General features: G+C 43.1%; 1 protein-coding gene and 2 long non-coding RNA genes across 3 annotated transcripts; 1 reads left to right on the top strand and 2 right to left on the bottom strand.

Annotated features, from left to right (window-relative positions):
- Window positions 1–175: 175 nt before the first annotated feature.
- LOC146273553 (uncharacterized) lies at window positions 176–8,060 on the bottom strand. The gene is made up of 3 exons (XR_014766608.1): window positions 5,941–8,060; window positions 2,349–2,435; window positions 176–936 (listed from the first exon to the last, which is right to left on the bottom strand). It is a non-coding gene; the product is annotated as an uncharacterized LOC146273553 (long non-coding RNA).
- Window positions 8,061–9,160: 1,100 nt separating this feature from the next.
- Window positions 9,161–11,660, bottom strand: LOC146273552 (uncharacterized). Its single transcript, XR_014766427.1, has 3 exons — window positions 11,526–11,660; window positions 11,154–11,239; window positions 9,161–11,048 (listed from the first exon to the last, which is right to left on the bottom strand). It is a non-coding gene; the product is annotated as an uncharacterized LOC146273552 (long non-coding RNA).
- Window positions 11,661–14,329: 2,669 nt separating this feature from the next.
- On the top strand, window positions 14,330–16,780 carry LOC146273551 (uncharacterized). Its single transcript, XM_084704005.1, has 2 exons — window positions 14,330–14,649; window positions 15,193–16,780. The coding sequence occupies exons 1-2, from the start codon at window positions 14,330–14,332 to the stop codon at window positions 15,497–15,499; spliced, it is 627 nt and encodes a 208-aa protein (XP_084560131.1). The 3' UTR covers window positions 15,500–16,780.
- Window positions 16,781–18,575: the final 1,795 nt, after the last annotated feature.

Below are 18,575 nucleotides of genomic sequence, written 5' to 3'. Positions count from 1 at the left end.
GTAAATGCCATCGGATTTCATTGGCCACACAAACACATATTTGTCACCATTCTGGATGATACAATTGATTTGTATTGAGCCAACTCACAGCACTGATTTGAGATGACAGCTACTGAATAAATGACTGAATGCCTTTATTGTCATATAACAACAACATTCAATTGCACTTCTCCTGGTCAAACCCACCCACATAGTATGACAGGACAATGTAGTAAAACATGAATTAAGACATCAAAAAGAGATCTAGTCAATATGAACACAGTCATAAATAAATAAGTCAATTAATTATAGAAATTGGTAAGTAGCTGAAAGAAGACATAGTCCATAAAGTGCAGTGCGGTCCCTAGGGGTCATGAATTCAGGTGTTTTACGGCACCTGGAAGTGACACTGTGGATGACAGCTACTACAGAGCACTGAGTTGGAATTCTGAATATCTGTTTCAACATCTATTTGTACATGTTATTCATAACTCTTGATCTATGACTATGTTTAGGCTGTAGTCTGCAGCTTTCGGTCACTAACCGTCTTTAGCTTTAGGATTTAGCTTGGCTAAGGGGCAGTTTTGTGTTTGTCAAAAGCTTCTCTCTCTTCCAAAATCAACAGCATGTTGATGATAGTTGTGATAAGGAACCACACTGGCAAAGCTATATTTATATTGTCCCACCCCCAATTTGCAACTGGGATAGAGTATGAGCAAATGAAGACAGAGTAAAATGTGCAGCAATGTGAGTGTTACGGACCGACTCCCAAGACAAGGGGTACTGGATCCAAGTGCAAGTTTATTGAGGCGTGGTCGGACAGGCGGGGATCATACCCAGTTATCAGAGCCAGAGAGGAAATCCAAAAGGGTAGTCAGGTCACAGGCGTAGGTCAAACAGGGGCGGACTGGGCAATGAAGGCTAGGCTTGGTCAGGTTCCACAGGACAGGCAAGGGTCTGGATCACGGCGTCTAGGAATAGTACAGGTGGAGCATATACGGGAGCGGGGGCAAAAACAAGGTCAGTATATCACAGGGTCTATCTGTATCTTGCATAGAAATGTCACTATATCGTTAATAAGACTCAGCACAGAGTGAAGGGAGTGACTGGCTTATGCTGGGGACACACCACAGGATAATCGGGCTGATTTCGACCCTTTTGACAATCTTAGGTAATGTCCCGATTGGCTTGATGGTTCCTCAGATTATCTTATCAGATGTTCCCTAGGTGTGAGGTGTGTTAAGAGTGACCAGATCTGCTCGGAAGGATGTCGGAGGCTCACAAATCGTAAATATTCAACATTTTGAATATTTACGATCAGAAATCCTGATGTGTGGGGGGAACCCCGAGGACAAACCCCAAGTTTATCGCGTGAAACGAAAAAATATCCAATCAGAAATCAAGCTGAGAGAAGACGGAAGCATAACAAACAGAGTCACAGCGCAGCACAAAGTGGAATTGATTTGTTGCAACAACCAAACCTTTTCTTTCTTTCCGTGAATTTTCTGTGAAAATTATTCCAAATACTATCACCTGCATATCGTCCGCCATGCTTATTCTTAAGTCTCAACAGATTTTGCACAGATTTCTTGTATTAACAGTCGGGACACTGGTTGGAAATCTGTTTGTGTGTGGTGTGCTGTCTTTGTCAAATCATGGCACAAAATTGCTAAATCTAGGATTTTTTGTCATGTTTGTGGTCTCTCACAGTTTGAAAATCTTATGAGGTTAAAAAAATAGTTTAGTGTATCCCCAGCATTATATACACAGAGCAGAAGGGAGTGGACTGATTGGTGTCATTGTTTGCAGGTGTGAAGAGGGAGTTCCCTCTTAGTACTCAGGTGATGGTGATCTGAGACAAGGGGACCTGATTGTCACATCACCCCCGTCCCCACGGGCGGCTCCCGACGCCAACGTCCGGCCCCTACGGCAGGGCCTCCACGAGGGCGGGGTCGTTGGGATGCTCACGATGGAAGTCAGTGAGGAGGGAGGAGTCCAGAACATCAGCACCAGAAACCCAGGAGCCCTCTTCCGTTAAATTGTGTCCAGATGGTCAAGGTCTGGACAGTCTTACAAATTTGAGTCTCTGCAGGATTTCTCAAGTGTCTCCCCTGCTAGAACATTGACCACTGCTGTGCTGGGACCTCCATTGAGAAAAGAATGGCCATCATTCTACCAGCCATCATGTACATTATGCACTGTACTTTACTGTACCATGTCACTTTCAATAAGAATTTGAGATGCATCAAGGTGGTCTTTTTCCCATCTAAAAGCTTCAATGCCGTATTCAATGAATAGAGGCATATCAATTTAATAAATAATGGTTGTAAGTATTGATTTATATTGCTTTTATTTTCAACCCAACCCACCTAGGTTCAATTGGAATCCATGTTTCAGCTTGTGTATTATTGAAGACAGCTGATGTCACATCACACCGTCTCCTACGTCAGCGTCATCTACAAAAGTCCATGAAGAATAAAAAAGAATTTATATGCAACACACGTTATGGCAAAATATGCACTGACTCCTAAATCCAATCATCACCTTGTAGTCTGCATTTGAAAGGAGCGGCCCACTGCACTCTGGGTGTTTTGTAAAATGCAATTAGTTTTCACTCTCTGTCATCCTGATCAGCAGTCACATCGATACTGAGATGAAGATTCAGTTTATTTTCATATCTGCTGAGCAGTTCTTTAGTAAAGATTAACTTGCAACTTAAAGGTCTGAAGCAGAACTCTATGCTAAAAGAAAGCATCATTTTTCAGATACTCTGAGAAGTCTGGTTCGATGGTTGGTGTGACGGACCTGATGCAGCTGGCCTGGACAGAGAACAATACATTTTTGATCGGACAATGGAATGTTTGTACTTGTAGAAGGGCCAGGAAGACCAACCCAGTATCACATCATTTTGTGAAATGATGAAAAATCTAATATTTGGTGACACGTTCACAGAATAAGCACTCTGTGAAAAATAGTTGACATTTCTGCAAAAATGCTACGTTTTGTGCACAAACAATGTGGCAACTGTAGGAAGCTGCAACCTGCAAAAAAAATACAGCAAAAAAGGCTGTCAAAATTTGATGCCAGAAAAGAAGTGTGAAAATGAACCACAACGTTGCAGCCTTATACAATGATGCAATTTTACTGGTAAGTTGGCTTTATAAAAAGGTTCAAGATATTAATATTTTCTGTATATCATAATATCTGTAGTTATCGTTGTAGAAAAACATAACATTTACATGTATTCATTTAGCAGATGCTTTTATCCAAAGCGACTTCCAAGAAAGAGCTTTACAAAGTGCATAGGTCACTGATAAAACCAACAAGATAGCCCCAAAAACATTGCGGGTAGCCAAAACATGAAGCGCATATTGTGAACAACCAAAATAAGTGCCAAAGGGAAGAAAAATAAGAGCATGTAGTTAAACAAGTTAAAATTAAACAACATGAATCGCTATAAGTTAGGGTGACCAGATTTGAGTTTGTGAAAAAGAGGACACTTCGTCGCTTTGGGGGGGGGGACATTAAATTAATTTCTTTAATGTGTCTTGTCCATATATTAAAGCATTGCATCTGGCAACACTGAGAAGGCGATTGACCAATGACAGTTCTCATTACAGTCAGAGCTCAAGCAAGAAGGTGGAACGTAACGGAGATACCCTTTCCAAAACTTGTAAGGGCGTAATAACTAGTTTGTGAAAGACCCGGAGAAACACAAATATCCGACAAGGTAAAATCCCGGACGATTTTGGAATCCCTGCCGGACGCATTTTTTACTCAAAAAGAGGACATGTCCGGGTAAAAGAGGACGTCTGGTCACCCTATATAAGTGCAAATGTACCTGTAGAAAAGCAAGCAACAGTAAAAAATATTTCACAGCGAGTACAACAATTTAAATAATTTACCACAAACCACCAAGAGCAACAAGTCTCTAAGCAAGAGTAATTGTGATCTTTGATGAAAGCAACATTGGATCCAGAAAACCATTCCTAAGTACGGTTGTACTCCCGGAACAAGTGCGTCTTGAGCCTTTTCTTGAAGGTGGGGACACACTCAGGGCCCTATTTTGACGATCTGAAACGCAAGTATCAAAACGCAAGTAACTTTGTGGACGTGACTCCAGCTTGGTTGCTATTTTGCCGGAGGGATAAATGACTTTGTGACTGGCGCAAATCTAAAAAGGGTTGGTCTGAAGTAGCTACATTACTAATGGGTGTGGTTTGGGCGTAACGTGCAATAAACCAATCAGAGCATCATCTCACATTCCCTTTAAAGGGGCGATTGACTGTTTTTTTGGGGTATTTCACACTGTTCCTTAAGGTCTCCGAATAGGGTATGTACATTGGTTGGGTTAAAAATGGCCCGGGTGCCCTTCTATGCCCCCTGATAGATCCTCTGAAATGTTCCCGGGAAAAAACACTAGCTTTTCTCCTTTTATGATATGCTCATTAATATTTAGATAAGCTGCGCGCTGATTGGTTGGTTTTCAACGAGTGAAGCTGGGGAGCAAGAACGCAACACGGCCAACAGCAGCACTCACTGAAACACCGAAGGTGGAGACTTGAAATAAAAACGCGCAAATAAATCTATTATGTCTACGCAACACTGTTTTCAACAGATTGACTACATATCATTTGAAATGATAATATTACTTGTTTCCACTTCTGTTGTTGAAGCAAACTGGATTGACTTGGGTGGGTAGAACGTTAGGCTTAGCAACCAAACCATATCGTGATTCAACTCGGCTTGCGAAATTACATTGTGTCCTTGGGCAAGGCACTTCACCCTACTTGCCTCAGGGGAATGTCCCTGTACTTACTGGAATTCTCTCTGGATAAGAGCGTCTGCTAAATGACTAAATGTAATGTAAATGTAAGAAAAGTCGAGTCAATGGTTTGTTATGTCCAACTAATCAAAAGCGGAATCTCTCGTCAAAGTTCCGGGCTTTCAGTGAAAGTGCAGATTGAGAGGAATAGGTAGAAATGACGCGACTTCAATTTAATTCCTACGAACAAGCGGGGGTGATTATGTAACCGTAGCAGGTTCTTAATGTTTGACCCTCAGATACACAACAATACAGAAACGTATTCGTAAAGGTTTTTTTTTTTTTACAAGATTTAAAACAGTAAAACTATTGCACTATAAAATACCAGCAGAAGAAGTAGTTCAATCATAAGACGGCTAGACTGGGCGCCAGCAGTGGCAATGGATAGTATGTATCAAAGCTGCAGAAGGGGCTAGAGCAATCTAAATGACCATGTGCAACTTCCGTAGTAAGCATCGTCGTCGTTATCTACCGCTTGTCCGGGGGGTCGGGTCGCGGGGTCAAAAACCTAAGCAGGGAGGCCCAGACTTCCCTCTCCACGGCCACTTCCATCGGCTTTTCCTGGTGGACCCTGAGGCGTTACCAGGCCAGCCGATAGACATAGTCCCTCCAGTGTGTCCTGGGTCTTCCCCAGGGCCTCTTCCCAGTGGGACGTGCCCAGAACACCTCACCAGGGAGGCGTCCAGGAGGCATCCTAATCAGATGCCCGAGCCACCTCAGCTGGCTCCTCTCGACGCGGAGGAGCAGCGGTTCTACTCTGAGCCCCTCCCGGATGACCGAGCTTCTCAACCTATCTCTAAGGGGGAGCTCGGACACCCTGCGGAGAAAGCTCATTTCGACCGCTTGTATTTGCGATCTCGTTCTTTCGGTCACGCCTTTTGACTCAGCCCCTTCTTCACCGTAGTAAGCGTCACATGTGCAAAACCAATACTAGTAAGTAACTCTGAAATCGTATGTGCAAGAAGGTGCGATCAACTCGGCACTACAATCGTCTGTGCAAATGGTGCAATCAATTCAGTCAACGAGTAAACACCACACAATGTTACCACGCAGACATCTAGAGCTCTAGACAGGGATTTACAACATACAAATGAAGGCACTGCGGGCAGCCAGTGAAACGTCTAATCGTAACTTACAACTCTATCTAAGGCTCAAACGGGGGGGGGCGGCTCACAGGCCAACCACAGTCCTGGGTTCTCACGATCCAACCCACGGCTTAGCCAATAGGAATCCAGCAGGAGGTTGGGTGAACGAGGCGCTCTGGCCGGCGATGCCTGTATGGCCCTGGTGTAGTTCTCCCGTACTCTTGCCACTCCGTCCAGGCTGGGGGGCAAGGAAGCAATAATGGTCACCAAACAACAATTCTGACCCCGGCCCAGTTGTTCCGTGATCACGTTTTGGCGTGGTTACTTTCCTTAGGCCGAGGAAGATGCGTGCGTTGCTAGAACTCGGCGTAGTTGTCTTGGCCGATCGCTCAGGGCTCCGAAAGGTGAGTCGCTGGTTCAGACTCTTGTCGTAGTCTATGCAAATCTTTGTTGTCCGTAGCGTGTCTTTGTTTTTATGCGCCGCCTAAACCAATCCGGTAGGTTGCCAATCAGCCAACACAATTGGGAACACCTGCAGAGGGACGTCTCAAAAGCACACACACAACAAATCCACAGAAAGAGACAGGCTGTCCCACCCCCAAACACATGTTCATGTATGATATTTGCCCCCGTTACACTTGTACTTTGAGGGGTTTTATACTCCCAAGAACAAGGGTGGTATCTAGGTGAAGGTAAACTCTTTCATTGGTCAGTTACTCCCCACCTGGGCGTCATCTTGAGATTTGCGTAGAGGTGTGAAGTACAAGCTTCAAGTTAAATTTCAAATGTCCATAGAATGTTGAAACCAGGGTTCATACACATTTTGACCAATGGATTTCGACTTTTCCATGCCTTTTCAATGACTTTAAACCAAATTTCCATGACCAAACCTTTTGTGAAATCTCGGTGTATACGTTAAAAAGTTGTATTACATGGCTGTTCGTAATACTGTAGAATGCTTTGACCGCCGTCAAGGGAAGTGGCCTTTTTGCCTCGGATTCGCATCTTTCGTAGCACTCCGCAAGCAGTCCGGTAACTTTTCAACCCCAGCGTATTCCGTTGCTTAGCGACGTCAGCTGATTTGAAGCCTAAAGAATGTTCAACGTCTATGAAGTTCAACGTCTTTGGTGAACTATTTTTCTGCTGATCAACACTACAAATGGTAACAAATAAATTGTAAAAAGACACACTGTGTTAAGTTATTTTTTTGGCAGGTAGCTGTGTTATAAGCGGCCAGGGGGGTGTGTTCATTAGGGCGATATGGGCGACGCACTGCCAAACGGGAAAAGGAAGGGATTTTTTTCTAATCAATAGGCTCCGTGCACAATATGGCGGCGGGTTGACGTTCGAACTTGAATGTGTGTGGCAGTACTACCGGTAACAACTTCCGGCGATCTGACAGCGAGAGCGGGAGAAAACAGCGAACAAGTTAAATTACCAGAGAGATCATTATTTCACAATGAGCGTTTTTAGGATTAAAGAAAAACGACTTGCCTTTCAGAGAGTGACATCGTCAGCACTTCATTGTTGTGTGCCATTATGTACCGTTTCGTCTCGTTTCAACAAAGTAGTCAGCTTTCATTCATTCCCCGTTGACGCTGCGGTACGGGCTAAGTGGATGCAGAATATCCGGAGGGATGACTTCAACCCGACCAAAAACACCCGGGTCTGTAGTCGGCATTTTAAGCAGACTGATTTAAACGTGACATCGGCGGGGTTGAGGAGGATGAAGAAGGGAGCCGTACCAGTTTTCTTTTCATGGAATGGGTACAAACTACCTACGCCCAGACCGAGCGTCTGGGAAAGGCGTCCGCGGGCTGAGAGTCCCGCACCAGAGTCAGACTCGGACTCGGAGACCGAAATGGCTCCGGATCACGACTATTGTGTAGTCCCTAAAACAGCAGCGAGGGATAGTAATTTGGCCGACGAGAACGAAGCTCTACGTTGCCAGATTAGGGAGCTACAGCAGCAGTTGGAAGTCCTCAAACTTCGCCAGCGCTTTGGGATAGAGCGCCTTTCTGCATCAGACGAGGACGTGCGCTTTTATACTAGGTTTGCGTCCTACAAGACTTTCATGGCATTTTGGAGATTAATCGAACCTGCTGTGATCCACAAGATGGTGCGCATAACCAGCACCAAGACGGCCTCTGCCAGCATCAGCACAGTCCATCACCCAACAACGGTAGGTAATATGACGTGCATAGAGTTGTAGGCCTAATGTAACTCTGAAATTAGACAGAATTTTTTTTATTTCGTAATTGCCCCTGTTGGTTTGTGGAGTAAACTACATCTAACTTAAAAGTAAAAGCCAACCAGCTGATTTTGGTATTATGTTCTAAATGTATACTTTATAACAATGTCAAGGTAACTAAACAGAGGCTTTTGTTTTGTCAACAGAAACTGAGACCCATTGACGAGTTTCTGTTGTTCCTGATGTACCTGTGAGTGGGTTTTCCTCTCAGGGACCTTGCAGAGAGGTTCAGCATTCACCGCACTACTGCAAGTCGGATCATCTCCACATGGACTCATTTCTTGTACTGCCTGCTGGGAAGCCAGCGCCTTTGGATTCCTCCAGAGATAGTGAGAGCTCACCTGCCAGCTGAGTTTGCAGCTTTTTCTGATACACAGGTGATCCTTGATTGTACAGAGATTTTCTGTCAAACGCCATCCTCTCTGCTCCTTCAGAGTGAGGTTTTCTCTACCTACAAATCGCACACTACATTCAAGGCCATGATTGGCATGGCACCCCACGGTGCTGTCACCTTTGTGTGACTGTATGCGGGTTCTATGTGTGATCGTGAGATCTTCAAGCTGTCTGGGATTGTCAAGCTGCTGAAGCCAGGTATGGCGATCATGGTGGACAAAGGGTTTGTTGTGGACAACCTTGCCCCTTGTAAGGTGTACCGGCCTGCCTTTCTCAGCAACAAACGACAAATGAGTCGAGAGGATGTCATACAGACACAGTCAATTGCATGTCTGCGAGGTGCATAAGGAGAGTGAAAGAGAACAAACTGTTCGACAAGGACATACCACTGTCTACTTGCGGAAACATTGATGAACTGTTCAGTGTGGCCTGCTTCCTGGTCAATTATCAGAATGGGCCGTTAGTGAAGGCATGGGCAACTCAGCAATGAATTAAACATCTATCTTGCTTGTTCAAAACAAATATTTGTGTCATTATCATCATTACATTAGCTTTGGGTTGAAATTAAAATGCACCAGAGATTACATTTGAACATGTAGAATTTAATAAGGAAATATTGAACACCTACTCAATGATCCAATATCAAAAATCCACACTATTTACACTCAGGCTCTCATTTCAATCTGTACAAAAGGTATGGTCTGAAGTCAATTGTAGGCCTGCATTAGTGACCTTAGCTGTAGGTTTTGTAGAGATTTGTTAATCTGAACAGATAGTCATTTACATTTATGCATTTAGCAGACGCTTTTATCCAAAGCGACTTCCAAGAGAGAGCTTTACAAAAGAGCATAGGTTACTGATCATAACAACGAGGTAGCCCCAAACATTGCAAGCAGCCAAAACATGAAGCATACATTGTGAAAAACCAAATAAGTGCCTAAGGGAAGAACCATAAGAGCATGCAGTTATACAAGTTACAATTAAACAACATGAAACTCAAAGTGCAAGTCCTGTAGAAGAACAATCAACGAGCTCTTGAGCGGTGGGACCACCAGACGGTTGTCAGAAGAAGACCGTAGGTGGTGGGTGGGGGTGTAAGGCTGCAGGAGAGACTTGATGTAGTCGGGTGCAGTCCCTTTCACCGCTCAGAAGGTCAGTACCAGAGTCTTGAATCTGATACGGGCCGTGATGGGAAGCCAGTGGAGGGAGATGAGGAGCAGGGTAACATGGGAGCGTCTGGGTAGATTGAAGACCAGACGGGCCGCCGCGTTCTGAATCCTCTGGAGAGGGCGGGTTGTGCATGCTGGGAGAAGATGGCTGAGCGGTTAGGGAATCGGGCTATTAATCAGAAGGGTGCTCGTTCAATTCCCGGCCTCACAAAATGACGTTGTGTCCTTGGGCAAGGCACTTGCCACTGGATAAGAGCATCTGCTAAATGACTAAATGTACACACCTTTTTTTGTGTTTTGTATAGATTTGTAAAAAATATTATAAAACCAGAACAAGATCATTTATCAACTGATTGGAAAAAAACTGATTGAATGAAGGATTGATTTTTAAAATATCAGATCAAGTAATGGTAGAAAAAGAAATAATCCCCCCTCTCCCTTATAACCCTAGAGACCTCCGCATCCTTATAAATTCTTTGTACAAGAACGTCCTCCTCTGCAAAAACCACAAAATCGCACCACTGCATTCCAGTGATAAGCAGCTGGCCCTGCACCTGCCAATAGTAGCTGTGGCCTGGCTTCAGGTGCAAGGCGCCACTCTGCATGTGCAGGTACCCGCAGTCGACATAGCTCTTCACATTGGGGCACTTCACCTCCACCAGCCCGAATGGTGGTGCCTCCGTTGGATCAAAAACAACACCATCTGGAGAAGATCCGAGCCAGGGAGCATCTGGATGACAAATCCTGATGGCCAATAGTTTACGTTTTTCATGTGGGCATATTCTTGAATGGCTACTGGCTCCAGTGCCAGCCCCCTCTTCATCAAGGCTGTCTGAACCCCACCTTTGCGGATGCGTTCTGCAAGGTTCTCTGCAGAGCTGTGACCTCGGACATGGCACACTTCCCGGAACCTGGATGAGGTGAGCCTCATCTTCCTCAGGCTGTGCCACTCTGCACTGCCACTCTGTTCCCTTGTGGCCATCTCGATGGATCTTGCCATGTCGAAAGTGATGTTAAGCGACATGACATTTAGGTGTTGTTGTTGAGTGCACACAAAGGAACATGTGGTTGGGTCCAGCCTGTGACCATCTAACGGCAAGGGTGGTGGAGGGGGTGCGTCTGGGTGGTGGGTGATTACCCTACTCACGAGCACTGGGTGCTGGTATGAAATAGGGCTGCCTTCTTGAACGGTCCCAAAGGCTGAATCGACAAGGGGGACATCATCACTTATGGAGAGTGTGGTAATTAGAGGAGCAAGGTCTGCCATGAAGTCCTGGTATGCCTCGTCGACCTTCAGGACATCTGGGTCTGGCAAGTCCCCCCGCACTGCTTTGTAGCGCTTGCTCCTTTTAAAACAGTTATGTCATAATTAGAAAAAAATAAACTAACTCAAAACTAAAATAATCTGACAATGACTGCACAATACATTATTACTTGACAGTGAATATTACCTTACACCATCAGCAGCTGTGTACTGTCTTGACTTGGGTTTAGTTGAGATGAAGACCATGTTACACACTCTGCCTGGTTTCACACCCTATCAAGTAAACAAACAAACCTTAAGGACAGAAGTTGGTTAGCCACCATAACATACCATCACAAAGTAACCACACTAATACACCAAAAAGGCTTCACAAGTTTCTCCAATCCCCTCTTAATGCGATTGGCAGAGCTACAATAACTAACTGTAATAGATGTGGTAATGATGCGACTGTTTTGTCTTCATTGTGCTTTGTAAACAAGTTGGGTAGAGTTTATATCCAATTTAAAAAATAAATGAAACATCAACTATTTGTGATTAGCTTAAGTTCTTAAGTACTTACCAGTCTTTGTGGTTTATGCCATCGCTGCTCAGTTTCTGTGCAGCTGAGAACAGGCGGTACTGCTTTCAGTTGCAACGTAGAGTATTTCGTAGTCTGATACAGTAGTGCAACACTGTGGTTGCAAAGAGCAGTTCCAGCCACACAGGAGCACTCAGCCACAGCAATCTGAATCGGTGAGCTGTCCTCAAAAGTAATCTATGAATAAAACATGATTTTAGTATTACAATTATACTAAGTCATTAGATTTTCTTGGTATTATAATACAGTTAGAAGAACAGTGTTAGTAAAGCGTTTAACAAGTTAGTATAGCCTAGATTGAGGGTACAAAATCAGGTCTTACCTCACACTGACTAATGTACCCATCATGAACAGGCCTACTTTAACTTCTGCTCCAAAGAACGTGAGCAGTAAAAAACAGTTTCTGGGGTGTCCATGAAAGTATAGTTCAGGTTTAAGTCAAATAAACTTATACTTCAGTTTTATTATTGTTATTCTACATCCACATCACCAACTATAGCCACACAAATACCCTAGAATCAGATTTGAACTGGTTAAACACATGTTTTCTCCCCTACTCTGAGGTCGTGAGGCTTCTCATGCTTCCTCATGGACCTATAACAGACAGCCCTGACGTTCACCCTCCCTGCAGAATCTTTGTTTGACACTGTGGGAATTCAACATCATTCATGTAACGTTAGACAAAACACCACTATTCGGTAGGCCGACCTTTGACATCATACTAATCCTAAATTGACATCTGTATAGCCCAACGCTAGTATGGCACACTACGTTTAGACAGCTGTCAAAACGTTTGAAAGCTGCGCCTGATTGAATCGTTTTATCTGGTTATGAAAAGTTAGCGCTTTTTCAGGGTGCTGCGTTTTTGTTTTGGTCGTATGCACCTCAACTAAAAAACATTGAACGTTTAAAAACAATCGATAATTCTACAAATCTAAAATCTATAAAGGACAACTGACTTAAATGTTAGCTACATATCTACTGCTAGCTAATTAGCGATCCCACAATGTGAATGTGTTTTGCTGTCAATTTCAAATTTACCTTCATAGTTGTCAATAAAACTAGAAAGGTACATTTTGTACCCCTTTTCCCGCTTACTCCGGGGGGCAGAGCATCCTTTCCGGACGAGTCTGTGGACGTCGGATATTGTCAGCTTGGGCAGGTCTTGAAGACATCTTGTGTAAAACATCGCCATATTGCCGGAAGTATGGCCACACACACTCAAGGGAGCGGAAGTAGAACGGAAGTAGAGTCTTGCACCTAGAGAATTATATCACGGCAACAGTCGTTATCAGTGTTCTAATCTAGACGTCTGATCTGCCACTAAATGTCCAATCAGGCTAAAGTCGTGCTTCAAATGGCCCCGCCCCTTTTGGGGCGATTTCAGTCAGGTTGAAAATCGCCCTAGAAGTCTCACATAGACTCTCATGTAAAATCTTTTTTTTCAAATATCAGAGCTTTCAATACAATCTCTATGGGTTCCGGGAGGGCTTGCACTTACGCGCTTTTGTCATACGTAACATAACCATGAACCATGAACGTAACTAAGAAAAGAGCGGGTAGCAGCGTCAATCACTTACTAACTGTCAAGATGGCTAGCGTTCAGTGCAACTCGATTGTCTCTTTGAAAGAAGTTCCTTTTTGTCGGTGAACAAATCAAGATAAATTGGCAACGAAACAATTAGGACCTCCCAGACCAAATTTAATAATTCTACTAAAGGGGGAAAGTCCTACACCCGAGGATTTTCCAAAAATTGGTATGAACGAAAAACCTGGCTAGCAGGCTGCGATGTAGCTAATGCAGTCTTCTGCTACCCCTGCTTACTCTTTCACCCTGAAGGCAGCACGGCAGACAGCACCGCTTGGACAGCGACTGGTGTAACGGAAATGCACCATCTTTCAGAAAAGATTAAGAAACATGAGCTGTCAAAGACCCACATGGATAGCTGTTTGAGATTGTCTGCTTTGGGGAGAGTGAACATTGCCACTCAACTGGATGAGGGATACAGGCTAGCTGTCCGCCGCCACAACGATGAGGTTAGCAAGAACCGCCACATCCTCAGCCGGCTAATCCAGTGTGTGAAGTTTTGCGGAGTGTTTGAGTTAGCTTTGCGAGGCAAAGATGAAACTGAGGGCTCCACCAACCCTGGTATTTTTCTTGGACATGTCAACTTTGTGGCACAGTTAGATGAGGTGTTTGATGACCATCTTAAAAATGCTAAAGTTTTCAAGGGCACATCAAAGACCATTCAAAACGAGCTACTGGAGTGTATGCTAGCGGTCATGAGGGAACATATTGTGGAGGTGGTGAAGTCGGCGAACTTCGTAGCTATCCAAGCTGACGAGACCACTGACGTTTCTACACAGACACAGCTGCACAGGTGCTTGTGCTGAGGTACATAGATAGCAACCACAAAGTGCAGGAGTGCTTTTTTGAGTTCCTTCCCATCTCAATCAACCTCAGTCTCAATCGCCAGTGTGCTTTTGGAGAGACTTGAACGGTCTTTTTGCCGACGACGAGAAAGTCAAACTCATTGCGCAAGCTTACGATGGAGCCAGTGTGATGAGGGGAGAGAAGGCTGGTGTGCAGCAAAAGGTGTGTGAGCATTTCAAGAATGCCCATTACGTGCATTGCTATGCGCATCAGCTGAATTTGATAATGCAGCAAGCTACTTCTCGCATCAAAAAAGTGAACATTTTCTTTTCTGATCTGAGCGGGATTGCAACTTTTTTTTTCCCGGTCACCCAAACGCACCAGCATTCTTGAACAGACTGTTGCACGAAGAATGCCCAGAGCTTCATCCACACGGTGGAACTTCAACAGCAGAGTCGTGAACACTGTCTACGAGAATCGAGACGACCTCATAGAATGTTTTGAAGCCATCCGGACGGGTTCATTGGGTTCATTTGACCAGCCCACCGTGAGAGAGGCATCTGGCTACGTGAGGATGCTACTTGATGAAGATTTTATTATTTTCCTGGGGCTTTTTCACAAAATCATGCCTCACGTCGACATTCTGTACCAGAAGCTACAGAAGAAGGACATCGATGTTGTCTTCATCAAACGTGCCCTCGACAGCTTCACAAGCAGTGTGCAGGCCATAAGGTAAGATTAAACAATATCATTCGATCTTTATCAAAGCAGAGCTTTATTTGAAAATGTATGCATGAAAGGAGACTGTATTTGAAATTACATTATACTCATTATATATGGCCAGTGGTGTAATCTAGTTTATTTTATATACTATGTGTACTGTACAGTGGTGCTCATAAGTGTATGCTAATGTTGACTAAAAAGAGGATTTTTTTTTTTTTTAAATCATCTTTTGGAAATTGATCTTAATGAGTTGGAAAGTTGGAAAATCCAACCTTGAAGGACACCAATTTTCTTTTCTTTTTTTAATCCTCTTTTTAGTCAACTTTAGCATGGGCTCATAAACTTATGAGCACCACTGTATACTGTGCTGAACATCCAGGCTATGTGAGACACAAAGGCTAACTTAAACACTAAAGACTTTATGCATCCCTGCCCATTTTAAGTGGAACTGAAGTATTTGTACTATACATGGATACATTGCATATACCTGTGCATCACATAGACAACAATACTGTACAAAGCCAACAAACACATTGGTCTGTTTGCCTTCAGGGACTCCTCTCAACAGCAGATGCAAGAAGCAACAGGAGCCAAAAGACCCAAAACAGCTTTGAGAGAAGAGGAGAAGCAGAGGCTGTCTGAAGAGGTCTGCAACACTATCCTGGATCACACCAAAGAAAGGTTCTCTTTCTCTGGCCACCTTGTGAGTGCTACCTTACTGCAAGCAGACATGTTTGAAAGGTACTGCCATTCATTTCCTGATGAGGCTCTGAATGCCACTGTGAATGCATACCCCATGCTGAGCAAGGCAAAGCTCAAGACCGAACTCTCTCTGATCTATGAGAATCCTGAATTCTAGGGCTGCTGTGGTGCACTGGCACTGTACCAGGTTCTCATGAGCTACAACCTCCAGGAGACGTTCTCTGAGACTGTGACTCTGTTGAACATCCTCATAACTACTCCCATGACAACAGCTGAAGCTGAGAGATGGTTCTCAACTTTGACACGAGTTAAGACATTCCTGCGAAATTCAATGGGCCAGGAACGTCTGAATGCACTGGCCATGCTTTCCATGGAGAGGGAACTAGTCCTCAGCATGCCTGATTTCAATGAGAAAGTCATTGACCGCTTTGCTGCATTGAAAGAGAGAAGAGCACAGTTTCAGTACAAGTAATGTAGCCTCCCTCTCTTTGTCCCTGTCTGTCTGTCTCTTTAACACACACACGCCCAAATCAGTTCACAGTTGATGTTGTTTAAAATAGTTATTTTTCATTCAAAAAAAAGTTAACAAAAAAAGTTCATGTTCATTTTTACAAATCTATACAATTGGCCAGAATATGGTTGTTCATATTTACAAATCTATACAAATGGCCAAAATGTGGTTGTTCATTTTTACAAAGCCATACAGATAGCTGTGTTTACCTTTTCTAGAAATTATTTTCAAATTCTGTTTTCAGGCAAAATGTCTATGACTGCTCATTTTCACAAATCTATACAAGAGAGCAGAATATGGGAGTCTATACAAATTTCTTATTACCAATAACTTGCATCAATGTTTTCAGTAGCCTCTATCAAAAGCTCCTGCTTGCTTGTTGTGAATTATGCTCAAGTGCACATATTTCCAATTCAACAATGAGGCCTTTTTGAAGCAAGTAATGTGTATATCAGAATTATTTAGTTAAACTTAGCAGCACCTCATCATTCTGGTTTGGTCTTCAATGTGTAAAGCCAAGATGCCCAGACCACAGTAGGTCAAGCCTCACTTGTTCACTCCCCTATTTGGGACAACGTTACTTTGCTTTTATTAAGTAGCACTTTGGTCATATCCTACATTCCACAAAATGTAGTTCTAAAGATCCACTTCTCAACAATATGTCTACTTGTTATTGCCATGCTGTTACTTGTTATTGCCATGCTGTTACTATTTATTGTGTAAGTGTGGATTTCTCTTTTACTCTTAAACAAAAGCTCTTGTTGATCCTGCAATCTGAACAAATACCAAGATGCAGTATTTTCAGCTGATATTTCATTTGTTTATGGAAATGCATATTGTTTATGCAGTGTTGAGGAATGGGAAAGAACAACCTTGATTATTTTTACTGTGATAACTTATTTTGCTTTTGTAAGCCAACACTATGGAGATCAGTCAATAAATGCTTCTGGTATTGACTTATATGCTTCCCCTGTCTTCATGTTATTGCTGGACATATCTTTTTTTAAATGTGTGTAGGTCACCTAATCATCAGAAAAATTGCCCCCCCTGAGAATTTTTTCAGGAGCCGCCACTGTAAGCGGCATAATGTATAGAACGCCGGTCATAGTCGGGAAAATAAGCCCCTTCAGCCCACATTACCTTCGCAGTTAGGACTTCATTTTTTGTCACAGCATCGGTTATCGACCCCTGCTGCTAGGCGTAGCAGTGGAGCTCGCTGTGGTGAGAAAGCCGGGTGCTGCTGTAGCTTTGATAGCAGCACCCATCACCGGCTGCTGTAGCTTTGCTAGCAGCAGCGCTCTGATGTTTGCTACCTTAGGAATGGCTAGTTAATGCCGCCTCTCCCATGATTGAAATGTCGAATGATTTTCCACCACACAACCGACATTTTGCTCGTCCCGGGTCTTTGTCTGTTGTAATGTATCTTTCCATTTGTAGCCAAGCATCGTTAAATCTACACTTTCCTGGCATTTTGAAGGATCCCTCGCGCTTCTCTGAGTTACTGTTGCTATGGCCATCGAACTTTTCAGTTAGTATGAGAGCGTATGCCTGCTTATATTTTGAACGTATTTCTTTTAAAAGGATGTGAATTATTTAAAACTCAGCGTAAATGAACAACATGAAAATATGATTAAAACAACTTTCCATGACTTTTCCAAAACTTTGGATTAATTTTTTTCAAACACTTTTCCAGGCCTGGAAATAACCATTTTAAAATTCCATGACTTTTCCAGGTTTTCCATGACCGTACGAACCCTGTAAAACTCCAGAGTATAACAATAAACCTTCATAAATGGTTTTGTTAGTATGACACAATTATTTTGCATCTAAAATTGACTAACTCTTCCTGAAGGGAAATTATTTTCAAACATCAATTAAACAACATTGTAAGTAAATGAGAAAAGCACACATTATAACACATTGACTACTGTCATTGAAATAGCATCCATGAGCCATGTTGTCCTTGAGAATATGTTTGTAAATCCAGAAAAGTTCTTTCTTAGAATCCTTTGTCTTAGAATCCATACAATTTAAATCATATTTCAATTATATCATGATGAAGGTATTTCTGAAATTTCTCCGCATACCACTAGAAGGGATTTGCGAGTGTGAGAACCACTGGCCTAGCCTACGTCGAGAGAAATGAAAAGTCAACTTTTTGATATTTTGGACAACGTTGAAATTATGGTTTTGAGAATAGTAGCAACTCTATAATTTCGACGTATCCTAACTATGTTGTGTTTTCAGGCATTAAGAATTCAGTGTGCCAAAAAATGTAAGCTGGAGTTGGTGGGATATTTGCATCAAGTATCACCAATATGCAACACAGGCCAATCAAATAAGTCATATTTTACAGGCATGCTGTAAGAGTCAACAAAAAAAATTCTCCTCAAAAACACCAATGGTACCTGGCAGGAAGAGACTGGTGAGTTAAGAACTGAATTTTGACAGGGTATATTAATGGAAGATCAATGTATTTACAGTACCAGTCAAAGGTTTGGACACATTTTCCCATTTCAAGTTTGGTATACATTTTCCCATTCAATTGAAATGGGAAAATGTGTCCAAACTTTTGACAGGTACTGTAAATGAATTCATATTTGGGTTGTGTGGTTTTAGATCTACCATCAAGTTGGAGGACGTACTCCGTCAAGACAGCACAAAGGTCCAACGGATGTCTTGGCCAACGAGTACGCAATCTGAACTTCGATTATGACATGTT

This window comes from Hypomesus nipponensis, chromosome 9 (genome assembly GCF_054491055.1).
Source record: "Hypomesus nipponensis isolate SF chromosome 9, ASM5449105v1, whole genome shotgun sequence".
NCBI lineage: Eukaryota > Metazoa > Chordata > Actinopteri > Osmeriformes > Osmeridae > Hypomesus > Hypomesus nipponensis.
This window is presented reverse-complemented; position numbering and strand designations above follow the sequence as displayed.